Here is a 17,622-nt window from a genome sequence, read left to right on the forward strand (position 1 = left end):
TATGATGTCAGGAACATAATAAAGAGCTCTGATTCGCACAAAGACGGCCAAACCCAACCAGTGATATCCTGACAGTGTCTGATGATGATATTGTGGGGGTTTTTTTCTGCATAATCAAACAGTGAAGAAAGAAAATTTAACAAGTTGCTGAAAAAGAAATACTTTACTTCTTTACCCAACAGAATAAAAGTACAGAACATGCATACCATGTTAAATTAACCACTAAATGCCATTTTTTAATAATTTGTCACTTCCTTTTTTTTTTTTTTTTTTTTCTTTTTTTCTAACTTGTCCTGTCCAACAGCTAGGCAAACAGATGAGAGCTGAGGGCCTCTTGTGTTGGACATATTTTATTTTAACAAGAGGGGTTATTCATCTTCAGACAAACCAAAGGTATGTCTGAATAAACCCCTTTTGTAATTGAGGCCAAAATTTATTAATTTCAATCATGTTTGAAAATCTTTGGTGTTGGACCGGACGGAAAAGGAAAGAGGGGAAGAAGAGAGAGGGACGTTAGAGAGAGGGGGGGGTAGGAGGGTGATAATAGGAGGGGAAGGGGGGTAAGACCATGAAGCAGCATAGAGCAGACAGGTTTACTGGTTGTTTATCGTTACGGTACGGTTCAAATGTAGTACAAAAAGGGCGGGGCCTGTTCACACACACTCAAATATTATCAACACACCTGCTAGCCGCAAAAATGTCCACATGTCAACATGCACACAAAACAGGTAGTGTTCACGAACGCATACCTATGCCTTTAAACCAACTAGTGTGAAATCTTTCATTCATTCAATCATGCAAACTATTAGTGCAAAGGTGAGCTAACACCTGTGCTCAGGTGAGTGTTTATGTTCTTCTAAAATGGATGGTGGAATGTGAAAAGAAGGAGGAGGAGCGCCCAGCCACCCCCACACCCATACCCCCGCCGCAGCAGCAGCGGCAGCCGGAATTCCCCCAACGCCACACGGGAACAGGCAGGGAACAACCGCCCCCCGGGCGACCAAGACCGCCACCCAGGCCAGGGCCAGCCGGACCGCCGCGAGGCCCCCAGAGCCAGAGAGCAGGGAGGCGCAGAGGGAAAGAGAGCGCCGCCCCAGCCCAGCCAGGAAAGCAGCCCCCCGCTTATATTTGTCACTTCCAATATAACAATAATGTTAGTAATTTAATTTAATCCTTCATAATCCTTGTAATTGTAGAGTTATCATTTCAGCTACTAAAGCTTTTAGAGATTTGCTCTCCAGTCGTTTCCTTATAGTTAGACAGAAAACAGTCTCCTCTGAAAGGATTCTTGCACAAAGGGCCAAACTAGACTTAAAACAAAATTTTAAAAAACTACAATTGAAAGACACAGAGCATTAAATGAGATAAATGGAAGATTCTGGTCTGTCACCTTTAGGATATAGTGACAGACCAGAACCTACCTTCCTTTTTTTTTTTAACTGTAAAACGTTTTAATGGCACGTGTTAGTAATGTTATACAGAAATTAAACGAAATACACTTATCTTTTGACTTACTGGAAAACTTTCCCAGCGGTCATTTAAATATGATTATGCAGTTTTTAGCCAAAATAAAAAAACAGAGTTTAGAAATTCCCCTCTGCATTATGGATAGAGCCGTTGGTGTGAAGAAACCTCACTTCCCATCACCCATCTGTTTACCCTCTAACTGCTAGCTTTCAGACCCCTACACCCTCAACCTAACATTACCGGTGCAACAAAAATGGTGAGCGGTATTGGAGCAGTCCAGCCATACAGTTTTGAGCCAGATGCAGCTCAGATGAGGAAAATAAAGACGTACATGGATCTAATGGATGCATCAGAATGGAGCAGCTTTGCCATTGTAGCGTCTACGTCACAACTTCAAACAATTGAAAAAAGGAATACTCAGAAATGCAATTTTAAGCTTAATTCCCTCTATATATGTCCTCCATCATGAGAAAAATGGCGCAAGAACAGGCTACAAACACCATTTTCATCGGAGTGGGTCTTTAAGATAAGCCATAAAGAGTTACACATCGGGAAAAAAACCCTGAAATGACCGTCTTTGATTTTGTAAAATTTCATTTATCATTGCATTTTTGCTAAGCTTTGCTAAGCATTCATTTGGTCCATATAGATGTAGGGACCAAATGATTGCTTTGAAATCACAAAGCTACTACTTTTATGCATTTTGTGACCTTTCATTAATAAAACAATTGATTATAATAGTCTTTTTTTAAGGAAAGGTGTTTTAAGGGGTTATTTCCATGAGTGGCATTCTTATGAGGCAAAGAAAAAAAACATAAACCCAAACAATATGAAAAGTTAAAAATATATAACATCTTAATAAAAAAGGCTAGAAACCCTCTGTGTTAAATTCAGTTTACAATAAAATACGGATCAAAATTCCTCTCAAGCAGATGCTTTTGGTTGATCTGCTTCAGATTCTTTAACGCTGACAAGATTTGTCAGTGTGAGGCATTTATTCATTGAGCAATATATATAAATAACCTACACCATGTTACATTTTACTTGAAAAACTGGTACTTCTTTCAAAATAGTGCAAACTTTGTTTTTTATATATTCAAGTTGTAGAAAATATCCAGATTTATTTCTTTTTTCCTGCAAACCTGAGCTGAACTTACGAAACAGCAAGTTTGAAGCCTGGATAGGCTGCTGTGCTCCCCCACCCCCCACCCGTCCCACTGAGGATCTTTTAGGCTCGGCATCACTTTGGGCGAAACCTAGAGAGAATTCTGCTGAGGATGATGTGCATGAAGCCTTAGGCTCTTTAGGAAGGCTGCGGGGAAAAAAAGCCTTGGATGGGTTGCTTGTGCTCAAATTCTTCAGCTTCATAGGTGTATTTAACAGGAATAGAGCTTTTACTTTGTGAGCAAGAAAGACCATGCGCTCCTTTTTTTTTTGAATGTGTCTGCAGAACCATTACGTCATTGAATGAAGAGTACGAATAAATGTTGTAAAAGCACCATAAGAGCTGTGGAGCCAGAGAAGCCATGACCTCCAAAAGTGGACATTAGAAAGTAATAACTGATCCATATGCCACAGAAAAGAAATAATTTGTTTTCACCTCACTAGAACTCCGTTTTCTATCCATTTCCTCTTACAAGGTTTCTTGTCTTATTCATTTTCTTTTCCATTTTCAATTTCCTCCAAAGTGCTCGCCTGCTTTCTTTCTAAGCGAAGCAGACGGCGGTTTATGGCTCTCTCTGTCGCGGCACTTCAATGCAAGCAGCTCAGCCTGACAAGAGCATAGAAGGAAGAGGGCAGAAGTCAAAGCAGCCAACAGCACCTCACGGCCGAGGTGAGGCAATCTGGGGCCGAACCAGTTTATTCTGGCAGGGCTGTTTCCCTGGACACAGAGAAATAGCGTGGCAGGAAATCATTTGAGGCATGGAGTGGGAATGCAGATTGATTGGGTTCACAGCAGGAGCAAAAACTTCCAAATGTATGCTGAATGTGGGGTTGAAGGAGGGGAAAAAAAACAATCTGGAAATGTAACACTCCTAATTAAGCTGCCAGGCAGATGTTTGCTCGGATGATCCGTAATTAAACATGTATTTGACAGGACCGCAATGCACACGTGTCAAACTTGAAGTCTCCTACAAATGTCTTTTAAAATACCTTGCAGTGGCAAAATATGGACACCAAAGTCATCCAGTTGGGTGAGGGCGGTGATGAGATCCAGTTCCTCTTCAATGGCTGGAGGTCGATCTGCGATCAGCTGGAGACACGCCCTAAAACGAAGAAAGCAGTTGAAGTTTCCCATTTAAATACACACAGAAAGAAAGTATTGCAGAATTGCAATACCAATGGACCAGTGTGTGTGTTTGTCAAGGAGTCTAAATTGTTATTATTCATTAAAGTACGCACTGAAGACTGTTAACCCTTAGGTCAAGTTCCAGCAGTGAAATCAGAAATGAGCCTTCTCAAATGGATTTTATTTACAAAGTCTGGAGCGATTCGCTGGATTTAGAACTAGAGACCTTTCTCTTGCAACACAATCCACACTTATTACCCTTAATAGGATTATGCAGAGCATCACTTAGTATATGTAACAGCACACTGAATGAGTGAGTGTGCCTTTTTGAGAGATATGGACAGCAGTGTCTGAAGAAAAGAGGCAATAATGATTGACTTGTGCTGTACGTAAATCCCAGACAAAACAGCGGCTTAAGGAGGAAATCTGCTGTCCGCATGAGCTGAGGACTTGTCCTTGGTTTAGCTGAGACACAAAAAAACGTAATAGTTGAGATGACAAACAGCCAACATATAGCTTCAGATTTCTGGAACATACAACAGGAACAATAGTGTTGCCCTTGCAGGGATAAAACCACAAGAAAGGTCTATAGACAAGAACAAAAACCCAACTGGATTAACAGAAACTGTGTAGGTAATTTAGTGAGTCTATTGCGGGTTCTTTTTAGAACTCTCAAAATAGACAATAGACCACTGTTTTTATTTGTGTTTTGTGTGTGTAGAAGCAATTTTAGAAAAAACCAAAAAACAAAACAGTTGGCACTTCCATGAATTAAAGAAGACATCATCCACATGTCACTATGATATCTGAGTCTCTGATTGGTCAAAATTTTAACCTGGTTTAACTTTCAACCTGTGTTCAATGGCCACGCCTTTTGTACTCTAAAAGACTCCTAAAGATGTGCATAGTGATGCACGAACACGAGAGTTTCAAATCAAACATGTGACGTTTACTTAGACTTTCTTAAGTAAAGGTGGACGCTTGAACCGGCATTGGCAAGGGTGGTGCGGACTGAGCTTCATACTACATAACTCAAGAGGAGAAATATACATTTTTTTGTTAAATGTTTATAATGTCAAAGGGCACATACGTTAATAATATATAATCTTAAACTTTCACATTTTATAAATGTTGCTTTTTATTGTTGTTTTCAATAGATTTATTAACATTTGAGACTGGTTGCCTTCCTCAGACAGAAGAAAAAAAAAAAAGAAATAGTTATACATACTCAAATTAAAAAAAATAAAAATATTTCACACTGTTTTCCTGCTCACCTGGCCAAATTCATGCAGGGGTCTGTCAGAGATGTTGAAGAGTTGAAGTACTCTCGCGCAGCAGCCAACACCAAGTCTACACTGTTATCATAGGCCACCCTGTGAGCAGAAGCTTTTCCCCGGAAAGTCAAACTGACAGGAACGTCCTGGCTGACCTGCAGACATTAATTCAAATGTGGAGATCAATGAGAGTGGAAAACTGATTATAAGTGTTTAACACTGGGAGAATTCATGAAGAATGTTATTCAATCTACCTTGGAGCAATGCATGTACTGCCCTGCCAGGCGAATGTTCTCCACGCGGCTCGAGCACAGCAGGGACTCGACAAAAACCTGCCGCAGTCAGGAAACAGAAGACAATTTGCAGGATGAAATGGCTTTTTGCTGAACAAGTTAGAAAAAAGGTTTCAGCCGTTTTTGAGGAAATGATCTGTGTATTTAACCAAACTCTAAAATAAGACGCTCCGAGACAGAGTGAGCAAGTAGCCACAGAAGCAAACTAACAATTGTAGTGGACTTTTTTAATGACTAAATGTCAATTTTACAGTATCTGACATATATGTACAGTTGGGTTGTAGTACCTGATGGCACGTGTCTGGTTTTAGACATGCATAAACATGTTGCTGCATTTCGAGCAGGTCCTGCAGGAGGCCTTTCCAAACAGTCTCACTCACTGGAGGAATCCTGCATGGACAAAAACACACATTCAACATGCTTAGAGGATTCTGAGAAAATGTGGTCTTTCAGGCCCACAACATAAAACATATTTGGTCCTAAGTTCGTACTTGCGGCCAGTGTGACGACACAGCTTGACCATCAGCTGGTGGGCCTCTTCTGCACTATCTTGGCTCTTCTTCACAAAGGAAATGGGCTTCTGTAGGCCATGCTTTTCCAGTATCTCCACCACACTTTAGAAAAAGAAAAGTGTCACATATAAAGTGAGGCAAAAAAAGTATTTAGTCAGCCACCAATTGTGCAAGTTCTCCCACTTAAAAAAATGAGAGCTCTGTAATTTTCATCATAAGTATAACTCAACTATGAGAAAAATTAATCCATAATCACATTGTCGGATTTTGAAACAATTTATTTGTAAATTATAAATGATGATAAGTATTGGGTCAATAACAAACGTTCAACTCAATACTTTGTATATACCCTTTGTTGGCAATGACAGCAGTAAAACGTTTTCTGTAAGTTGTCACAAACTGTTGCTGGTATTTTGGCCCATTCATCCTTGCAGACCTCCTCTAGAGCAGTGATGTTTTGGGGGTGGTTCTGGGCAACACTGACTTCAACTCCCTCCACAGATTTTTTATGGGGTTAAGATCTGGACACTAGCTAGGCCACTCCAGGACCTTGAAATGCTTCTTATGAAGCCACTCCTTCGTTACCCGGGCAGGGTGTTTGGGATCATCGTCATGCTGAAAGATCCAGCCCTGTTTCATCTTCAATGCCCCCTGCGGACCAATCACTACTGCTACATGGCCCATTTCATTCTTTTGTACACGGATCAGTTGTCCCTTTGCTAAAAAAAACAGCCCCAAAGGTTGATGTTTCCACCCCCATGCTTTATAGTAAGTATGGTGTTCTTTGGATGGAACTCAGCCTTCTTTCTCCTCCTAACACGACAAGAAGAGTTCTATTTTCGTTTCATCTCACAATAGGACATTCTCCCAATCCTCTTCTGGATCATCCAAATGCTTTCAAGCAAATGTTAGATGGGCCTGCACTGGCTTTAGCAGGGGGACACGTCTGGCACTGCAGGATTTGAGTCCTTGGCAGCGTAGTGTGTTAGTGATGGTAGCTTTTGTTACTTTGGTCCCAGCTCTCTGCAGGTCATTCACTAGGTCCCCCGTGTGGTTCTGGGATTTTGGCTCAACGTTCTTGTGATAATTTTAACCCCACAGGGGTTAATGTAACAATGTAATTGTTACATTGAGAGTAACAATTACAAAAATATGCACATTTCAACTTCTACAGGATCTCAAATATTTTTTAAATCACAAAAAACCATCACATTTCTATTGTTTCTATAGAATTTTATACAATATTTCTATCTTAATAAACTGGTTAATATTTATCCTACTAAAAAACAAAACGTCCAAATAATTTTCAGATTAAAAAAAACATTCTAAAATATCTACTCATTTTGTTTACCGTATATATGTTGTGACGTAAGAAGAAATGTAATTTATTTTTGCAAATTAAATGCAACCCATCTCTAGATTTAGCTGCAAAGCTGTAAAACAAGACAATAGAAATGAATAAATACAGATATCATTCAGGTCTTAAAAGTATAAACAGACTGCAACAGTCCTTCACCCTGTCTTTCCTATGCCGGCTTTGTGTGGTTTCTGCTTTGTGTTCCTTAACTAAACTGTAAAGACAAATACAAAAGGGTTTTCATTTTTGGAAGAAAAAAAATGATTTTCTAAAACCATCTTTCTAAATGAAGTACTGTATACTGCATATTATGGGATGGCTAAGCAAATTTGTGCTTGCAGTTACATCATATTTATTTTTTAACCCGGCCCTCAAAAGGCTTCAAGAAAGCACAACACTAAAAGTGGTGTTTTGCTTTCATTTGCATCTACTTTTGTTGATGCAAAAGCAAAAAGAATCTCACACAAATAAGAAAAAACAGGACCAGTATCCCGTATTAAATGATGCACCCATTTAAAGTCAAATGAATGTAACCAGGCTGCAAGGCTAAATTTGATTAAAATGATTTTTTTTTCAGATAGAGAAAAAGAATGTGAATTTTTGTGCAAAAGTCAGAAGTATAATAGTAAAATAGTAGAAAAAATTTTAAAGACGTCAAACGTAAGTCTAAAAAGAATCAGATGACACTGCCAGGGTTACAACCATTTGATTAACTGAAAGAGAAAATCTTTCTAATAGAATGAATATTAAAACCTAACACATTTAAATTTTTATTCAACTTTTACACTCAACAATGTCATTTAATACTTAGATTTTACTACAAATTTGGACTTGTTCCAATAAAAAATGTGTCGGTTCAACCGGAAAATGTTAAAAAAATAATGTAGATCTAAGGGTTACATTAGAAATCAAGCTTTATAGAGGTTTAGGATGTCAGGGTTATATTGTTATGAAAAATGTTCAAACTAATTCCAAAACAGACACTTAAGAGGTTGTATAAAATAATGCATCACATAAAAAATGTAAATAAAAATTAGGCAGCATGACTCGAAGCAGGAGGTTTCCCAGTTGGAAATGTCAAAGCAGAGGAAGAGTGAGTGTAGCAAAATGAAACCAGAACAAATCACAGGAGTAAGACAGAAAGTGGGCACGATCCGAGCCGTACATTATCTTGGCAGCAGAGGGCCATTTGCAAGACACAGTGCAGATGGGGAAGGCACAGTGCAAGACAGAGAAGCAAGATGATGAACTGCACATCATAGAGACAACACCTATTTGTAAGTGTGTGTGTGTGCATCCAGGAGCATGTCAATGCAAGCTGCGTAATGCGACCAAGGGAGAGTGGGTGCTGGTGAGGGATTAGCATGGCACCCTCCGTCTCGGCAGGGTCGCACTGCTACAGATGTTCAGTCTCAGTTGCAACTCATTAGCATAGTAAACAGGTGCCTGTGCTGCATGTGTACAAGTCCTGAAATGTAGAACTCTGTGTGCACGATTGCTCAAGTTTGTGTTCATGGGAGTGTCTGCACATTTCCTTTGCCCATATAAATGCACCAACAGCCAGTGGCAGCGCGTTTTATTCCGATGGTGCGCTGAGAGCAGACTCCTTGCATTTTGCCGCTTGGTTTATCTGATTCTGTTGGAGTCGTACACACAGTCAACACACTTTCCGAGCTCGTGTTTGTGCTTGGATGTGCATGCCTGTATGTAAATATGTGCAAAGGATAAACTGGGCCTTAAGACTGGCTTGCTTCCTCCTCCTGCTCATCATTATCTATATTCCAGTTCCCTTCAGGCTTTCCATCCTCATCCTCCATCCCTTCTTGTTGTCACTACTTTGTATTTGGAAGTTGATCCTGAGAAGAAGGGCAGGAGAAATAGAAAGACCTGTAGCTAAAAAAGCGCCTGAGGCTTTCTGAACCCCGTGAGACGCAGAAGTCCTTTGACATTAAATAAACGAGGGGAGTTGAGTGTGCACCCGTGTCTCTTAACCATCTCAGTGTTTTCCATCCAGTTCACAATGGGGGAGGAAAATAACAAGCATTGCAACACTGCGAACATTTCCAAAGCGACACATCACTAAAGTGAAGAGCTGCTCGCTTTAAAAATGTCCCGTTACTGGCTGCGGCTGGGAGGTGAGGGGACACAGCCTGCTCAAACGAAAGTCCCAAAATGAAAGACAAAAGGCTTTAAAGAAAGTTGAGAGGCATCTCAAAGAGTAAAATTAACCTGTGAAATTTATCTAGAAAGAATGCTTAGAGGTCAGAGGAAAGTCATGGGTGGCAAGTTTTACCTGAGGTGCTTCTCAAGTTTGTCCACCCGGTCGTGAAGCAATGCAGTTGCGTCCGTCTCAGGTCTGCAAAGAGAGCAAAACTTAGCCATAGGTAAAGAAAAAAAAAGGGTCAATGACAAAAGTTTACACAGAACTGTGCAGCCTCTTTTGCCTGTAGGCCCTTTGGGTCAGGTTGACCCGTTCCCCTGGAGAACAATAGTTTTGGAATATGTGCACTGGACTGACTAACCCCTTCCCCTAGCGTTCCAAACAGGAAGTACCCACTGGCTCCAAGAAGCCAAAATCCCATAGACTGTAGTGCACAGTATTTAAGTTATAAACTCACCAATCAGATTCATCAATAAAAGTAACTTGTTTCACATTAAACATTTGAAATTTTTGATTGACAGACTTTCCCTAGCCTGCTTTCAAGTGTAAGGGGTGTGGCCTTCCTACAATCTCACTCCTGATTGTTGAGAGTGGTTGCCCTAGAAACAATGATTCGGACTAATCACTACCAACTGACGTAATCCAACTCCAACATGGCGGCGTCCATATTACGATTCCGTCATTAGATTTAGTCCAGTTCTCATTTTAAATCACTGATTTAACCACACAAAAAGTCAAATGGCCATCCAATCCAATCATGTGAATCCCTGTTCTCTGATCCGGCTTCATTTATTTATCCCAGTATTCCTCATTCTTAGTCCCCACTGCTTTGCTGCCTTATCTCGTGTTCTTTCCAGCATTTCACACTTTCAGGCTGGGGGAATATAATGTTCTCTTGTGCATATTTAGACCTAATTTCACAGTATCGCATAAAAAAAAAAAAAAAAAGGGGGTTCTAACTTCAAAATACGCTATAACTGAGGCAAGATGGCAGTATGGGAGCTTTCTTAGTCACTCCTGGGAGAAATGGTAATTAGAAAAGGTATTGCTTATACAGTTAAGCTTTGGGGTTTGCTAATCCACAACACAGAGAAAATAAATCGGTCTAGGAAAGTGAAACATCCCCTCTAAAATGCAGCACCATTTTTTGAAAAAGCAGCGTATTAATATTTTATGCTGGTGTAAAAATAAAAGCGGTTTTTGATTAAGCTATTAACAACTGCTACATAAATTACAATATAGAGTGTGTCTTTTTTCACTCTGAATATGATTAACCCATTTTTTGAGTTCATCTGAATTTAGGTTTTAAGAAATTAAGAAACACATCTATGTATAAATGGAAACTTATTAATTCACATCTAAAAATGGGTTCTCTTTGCCATCTAACTAACTTGTGAATTTAAAAAAGGAAAAAAACAAATTTCTCCCGTTTGTCACTAAAAGCACCTCTTCTCCCTAAACATTTCAAAAAATCCAGACCCAGCGGTGGGTTAGTGCTCCTACTCACATCTTTCAACTGTGTCTGGATTTACAGTTAGACAGCTGAAAAATGTCAGCAGCCTTCCATCACTCAGTAGAAACCCCTTTAGCTAAAAAAAATATATTGTTCATAGTGTTTGGATTAAACTCAGCTTGTACTGAAGACTGAAAATTTAGTCAAACCTGGCAGTTGCAATTAGTCAGGTGTGCTGAGAATAAATCCACTAAATCGTTTAAATGGACTGAGTCTTTACTTTTGGTCAGCTGCCACACAGATTCTAAAAGCCACTGAGTCCATATTATATCTCAGACTCAATATGCATCTTACCCTTTTTAGGCAAATTCTAAATTTGCCCTCCAAGTTTGGAACTTCAAGAAAAAAAATCCCTTTAAGGCTTTATTGATGCAAAGTGTGTTTGATATTCTGCAGGACAATTCTGGCACACAATGCCTCCGGCCATAGCTGTCATCTCAGACGAAGCATGAACATAAAAATCTCACCTCGACTTGCCCGCAGAGGACTTGTCAGCTTAGTACAACACTACACTGTAGTTTAGAGTAACCCCTGTCTCCCCACCAGTTCCACAGCACCTTGTGTCGCAGTCGCAGCATGCTAAAATGAGGCAGATCAACAAGGCCGAGCATGAAAGTCCGATTTACCTGAAGTCAATGTTTCACTCCTTTATTTTCTTTTTAGACTAAAATTGATCAACAGTTCCATCATTTTTACCAAAAGCAACTCAACAGGTCACCAGCCTGTCACAGTAGGATAAAACAATAACCAAATAAATAAATAAAATAGACATATATTTCATCCTAAAATATTTCAGTCTAAAACCAGGAGGTCTGTAAACAGCTTCCAGTCCAGTCTGTTCTTCAGTTAAACACATACATCTTTGATTGTCCACCCTATAAAGCTCAAGAATTACAATTTCAAGTGTTGTTTTATCTTAAAAATTCGCAGGCGTTTGTTAAATGTCTAACTGCACTGTTTGTTCATATTCTTCAAGTGTTCTAAAAGTGGTAGGTACCCCTTTAAGTCAAAAGACTGGATTTTGTTGCTAATGGGATTTCCCTTAAAAAAGGATCCTAAGCTACATCCACGCCAAATTTGGTGCTTGCACCACAAAATGCAAGATTTGTCTGAAATATCAACCTAATCAGTTCTGCTATAACACCTTTTCTGTAGTCCACTCTCTGATACTTTAAACCCTTTGAGAGCTGCAAAGGGTTTTCTGCAGATGATTAAAGCTATCTAACTAAGAAAAGTCAAAAGTTTACAAGTTTGAATGTGCTGTGCTGCCGACCGTTCCTTTAAAGACCCACTGCAAACGTCTTTTGATTGATTTTCAAAGCGATCACAGTGGGTTTTTTTTTAATTATGTTCATGCTGTTTTTAGCCTAAATCAAAAAAGCTATCGTTTTCTAGGTCATAGTTGTGGGCGGGACCACTGGCATGTAATAAAGAAATATTCAAAAATGCAATTTTGAGCTTAATTTTCTTTACATGTCCTCCATCATCAGAAAAATACCACAAGAACATGTTAAAAGCCCCTATGTTCATTGGAGAAAGTCTTTAAATGCATTTCAGTCTCACAAACTGCAGTCTGTTTGTGAGTCAATAATCCTGAAAGATTTCTTGAGTGATGAGTTTTGCCACCAACCAACCTATGCATGAGTCGTTTTTATTCATTAATGCTTGAGGAACTCCCTTGCCGTGCCTTTCCTTACTACAAACTCGCAAAAGCCTCACTGAGAATTTACTGGACCGGCCTTTCTTCTCCTGCCATACTAAATAAATTGCATTACAGATGAAAAATGTGTGTGCAAAAAAGGGGGAGTAACAGCAAAGTCTAAGGAAATTCTATAAGGAATGTAGCAAGGCTAAATGATGGCTCCTTGGTGCAGGAGTTGAGCATATGGGAGAGAAGGTAGAAGAAAAAGGTGCAAAGGGGGAGAAACAGAAGCAGATGGGGTAGTTGAGTTTTATTTATAGGTACACAGAGACTTCTGTGGTGGACAAAAAGGAAAGAGGTGGACTGGGATCAATGTGTTCTAGTGGACAAGGAGCTGAAGAACTGCTTCATCATCCTGACAGGATGGTTTTCATAACCTAAATAAAGATCGCTGCTGTCATTTGCAGAGCTAAAGCTGGACGCTTGACTTTAGGTGACTTGTGCAAACACTGTGTGTCTGACCCGTAGCCCCTCTGCGGCAGACATTCCAGGATGTCATAGCAGAGGCTGAGCTGGTCGTCCCGCTCGCAGCCATAGATGCACTCCAACGCGACCTCCATCAGCTGGTCCGGGTCCCCGATGATCTTCTGTGGGCACTAGAGAACACAACACAGGAGTTGGAGTGTAAATATTCTTCAGTGTGACTGCGCTCAGCTGCTGTGGACACACTGAAGTAATGTTTCAGTTCAGATCTGCCGTTCCTTCAGGCCATTCTTCAGCTGTGGCCTTATGGTGTCATAAATACATTTCCAGAGCAGAGTCATGAACACATCACACACACCTGCCTCTCTGTGCCAAGAATGTGACAGATTTCATTTGCCTTTGGCTTCATTTGCAGCCTCGCTTGTTTGACACCTCCCTCACGCATGCATGTGTGTTCGTGTGGGTGCCGGGGTACTTGCATCAGGTTTGGAGTGTTGGCAAATGATGAGGGGCAGAGAAAGGTCTCGCTGGGCCAGGCTGATCAGGTATTCTGCAAAAAGAGATCTGGCAGCACCTGCTCTCTGGCCCTCGCAGCGGTGCAGAAACGGCAGCATCCACTGGAAGGCATCTTTCACATAGCGCTCAGGGCTGGACTGATGAGGGAAAGCAAACAAATGCATCAGACAGAAAGACACTATATTAGAGGAAAATGAGTAAGCGGCTAAATAAACCAATAATATATAAGTCAAAGTAAATTCAAAAACTTATTCTCCTCTCTAGCCAAAAGTAAAGTCAACATTTAATTTTTGTTATGCTTAAATTGGTTCTAAAATCCAGCATATGCTGCTTTTAAACCCACAAAAAACTACTTTTGTCGATTTGAAAGTAAAATAAATATGTATCTATCTAAAGCAAGCTTTTCAGATGAGCAACACTATTAGTTTTATGGGTTCTATTTTTTTTATTTTCCTTTCTTTCTAAATGTTTTTACAGAAGACCACAGACCACTTCAAACTGAATTTACATAAAATTATACCATGCAATTAAGCTTGAACTTTAACTATAATTGCTGCAGTATGTGGGAAGTGCTGTGGTCTGCACAGATGAATGTCAAGTTCGTGCAGAGCCTTGCACCCACCTTATGAAGGCCCTGACTCATGATGTACAGAAAGCTGTCCATGGTACTAAATTAGATTTTAGTTTTTTATCCAACTTTTAGTTCACAAACAAAATAAATTGCACAGACAAGGAAAAGAGCATTTCTTCTCTGCTGTGAACTCTCTGAAAGACATCAGATGCAAGCAGAGAGGAAGGGTTAAGTCAGAGAGCCTGGTAAGCATTAACAAATGCACACTCACAAACTCACAAACTCAAAGCCTAAAGGGAGTTTCAGTCAAACAGCATGTATTAACGCAGTCAACAACATTTGCTGGCTGCCTGCCTGAATTGCACAGCTCATAGGCTAAACCTGGCAGTTGTTCACTACACTTTAAGGGAAAGCTTATGTAATTTATTCCAAATAGAAATGTAACCATGGCACCTGTAATGGAGGAGCTTTCCGAACTTTGCTGGTCCTTAAATGTGAGTCAAACAACTAAATATAATTTATTACTGATTTGTTTATTTTGCCTAATCAAGCGGCACATGTTGAACAGTTAAAACACTGTTAAAAAAATATATATATATATCAAGACTCACATTTTTCATGAGTAGGCAGAGTTTGTCGATGTCCTTAAGCTGCTGAAACTCTTTCAGAGTCAGGCTCAAATCACATGACGCCTCATACACCAGTGTTTCCATGGTGATCAGGTCATCACACAGGAGCTCCAGTCCCGGGATCTCCCGCTCCTTTCCTAGGCGCACGAGTGACAGTGCACAATCCACCTGATGGCCACAGGTAAACAAAAATACTGAACATTTTGACTGCAGAGTACATGCTGAAATGTCCCACGGGTAAAAGTGTAGCAAGCTTTAAAACTAAGACTATATGTATATTTTAAATGGACAATCAGTAAACAACATGAAATATAACAAAAAAGATTTGAAATCCAGTTAAATACTCTATTTATATTAGCAAGAATAATATAGAGTCATATTTACTAGGCATGACGACCTAATCTGATATGGATCTCTGAAACTGCAGTTCCACATCTTACCTGTAACAGTTTAATGTAAACTCTGACCCAATATGAAGATAAATGCAAATAAGTCTTTATTCCAAAAGGCAAACTTGGTTTATTGAATTTTAAAAAACAAACTGCCTAACAGCATAAATGTAAAAATAAAAGTCACAAGTTAATAAGAAACTAAACAGCGTGTCAGATCTTTGTTTTCGTTTTTCTCAGCTAGTCAGTATTCAGATTACAAAAATTAACATCTTTAGTAATAATATTATTAAGAACGGTTTTATATGAAGTAACAATTGACTTGAGTGAGTGATGGCATCATAGACATACACATAGTATTTGGCAAATTCTGCAAGACCCCATACCTATTTCCTGCACAAATAAATTCTTTAAAAATCATAGTTGTAATGCACCCATGATGAACTTTACAGATCTCTCTCAGCTTTTGAACTTGCAGAATTGATGACTGACAAAAGACTTTTTTGCCCCTCTGTAAACTAGATGGATGATCTTTCGTGTCACCCACTGGATTCTGAACCACCAATTAGAGAAAAGCGCTGAATTTATGCATGAATTTCAGCGTTCTTTGGTAAATCAAAGTATACCATAGAACTTCCTGAAGGATACACACCACTCTAAAGCTGTGAACCAGTCCGATTGGTCTTAACCAGACACGCAAGGCTCAAAAAAGCTGTTAGAATTTTGAACACTAACAGCTATAGGGTCTTTATTGCAATATAGAAAGCCTTCGAGCAATGGTTTTTTTATGTTTTTGAAAAAGGCAGGGTAGCACCGAGTTTGGAGCTAGTATTGGAAAGCATCACTAAACAACACCAACTAATTGCGATTTTTCAAGTCAATATGGTCCCTAAAATACATATTTTCCCTTATTTTTAAACCACCTGGTAGCTAAAAGTTGTTGCAACCATTGACTGTAAAAGAGAACTGGACGGAGTGAGTGTGACGTCATCCCCAGGAAATGTCTTGCTTCCCGCTCCAACCAAATGAAGTCAAGTCAGTCGCTATTTTTTCACGACACAGACGCTGCCATTTGGACCAGACGTCAGTAAGCAGTGATTAGTTCGAGTCAGTCCGAAACAACGTTTCTATAACAACCTTCCCGTCAATCAAGAGTGAGCTTGTTTGAAGGCCACACCCCTACCACTTGAAGCGGGCTCTGAAGAATCTGTCAACCCAACTTTTCGTATGCTTGACATTGGAGCACATGAGGCATCGTATTGTTAAGTTTATAACTTCAATACCTAATGAAAAAATATCATGAAAGAAGGATTTTAAAGAACATGTTAAAAAAAAAAGGTGTCAGAGCAAGAATAGTTATTATGAGAAATATAAAAACTGAGCAATAACTGTTTATTTCTCTGTGGGATTTTGGGTTCTTAGAACCAGCTGGTACTTCCTATTTGGAACGCCAGGGAAGAGGGGTCACTCGGTCCAGTTCTCATATACAGTCAGTGGTTACAACCCCTTGGAATATGTGAGGATGCTTTGGTTTAGTTTGGATTTAAGGTTGTTTTTTGTCCATGTTTTAAACTCCCCCCCGTTATTAAATCAAGGTTCATGTTAATCATCCACAGCCGTTTTCCTTTCTGTTCATTGTAATAAATGTACATAAATGTCTGGTTTCAGTTCTTCATTGTCAGGTCATCTGTTCTATTCTGCATTGCCATCTTTTTGTTTCAGTTAATTTATCAAATGTTTTAGTTTCTGCTACCATGCCTGGTCTCCTGCGTTTTGGTCCTACACCACCAGTTCCTGACAGAATATTTCAACGTTTGATGTTGTTTAGTTTATATGTATTCCCATCACTGAATTCACATCAGCCAACAACTTCCTGTAAAAACCTTGTTGAATATATTCAATAGTCACCTTTGTAAAGTTGTTACTCTGAACTGGCTTCACCTTACACTTTCTGCCTTGTTACAAATCAGTTAGCCATGTCAAACAGATTTGAGCAGTAGACAAATAAAAAGGGTGGCAGCACAGCAAGCAGTGAACTGGGAGAAGGAAAAAAAGAAAAGAAAAACAAGAAAAAGACAATATTCCAACCAATCCCAGACCAAATAATACCCATCAGTCTCTACTAATATCCACTCATTAGTCTTTCAACAATAAAACTTGGGCTTCCTGCTGCTGCGATCAATACAATTCCATCCAGAAGAGCAACCAGTCAATACGCGGCCACCTAAACGCTGGCAGCTTGCCTGGCCAATCGATGGTCAGCCACCTGTGGATATTGACCAATCAATAGGAGATGCCACTGGGCTCCAGGGTGATGATTGCTTTCTCTACACCTTTTAAAGACAGACTTCTCTCTGGTATTGCATCTTTCTTAGACCCGGGAGCATGCCTTTCACACATGCGGCGGCCTCGTCATCCTCAGCTTCTTAAGATATTTCTGGCTGAATAAATAATTGCTCGCTAATTGTACTGCTCCAAACACACACCGACAAGACAACCCAAATCACCTCGACGCGAAGAAGGAG

At 39.7% G+C, this 17,622-nt stretch overlaps 1 protein-coding gene across 1 annotated transcript in view; it reads right to left on the bottom strand.

The window, feature by feature from the left end:
* The window catches only part of nbas (neuroblastoma amplified sequence), a 158,653-nt gene that overhangs the window by 97,415 nt on the left and 43,616 nt on the right, over positions 1-17,622 (bottom strand). The window contains exons 24-32 of the mRNA XM_011491806.3: positions 14,691-14,876; positions 13,472-13,645; positions 13,032-13,165; positions 9,487-9,549; positions 5,816-5,938; positions 5,612-5,714; positions 5,286-5,363; positions 5,032-5,186; positions 3,622-3,734 (exon numbers count right to left, since the gene is read on the bottom strand). Coding sequence (XP_011490108.2) covers positions 3,622-3,734; positions 5,032-5,186; positions 5,286-5,363; positions 5,612-5,714; positions 5,816-5,938; positions 9,487-9,549; positions 13,032-13,165; positions 13,472-13,645; positions 14,691-14,876 — 1,129 coding nt within the window. The remainder of the gene's footprint in view (positions 1-3,621; positions 3,735-5,031; positions 5,187-5,285; positions 5,364-5,611; positions 5,715-5,815; positions 5,939-9,486; positions 9,550-13,031; positions 13,166-13,471; positions 13,646-14,690; positions 14,877-17,622) is intronic.

Source organism: Oryzias latipes, chromosome 24 (genome assembly GCF_002234675.1).
Source record: "Oryzias latipes chromosome 24, ASM223467v1".
NCBI lineage: Eukaryota > Metazoa > Chordata > Actinopteri > Beloniformes > Adrianichthyidae > Oryzias > Oryzias latipes.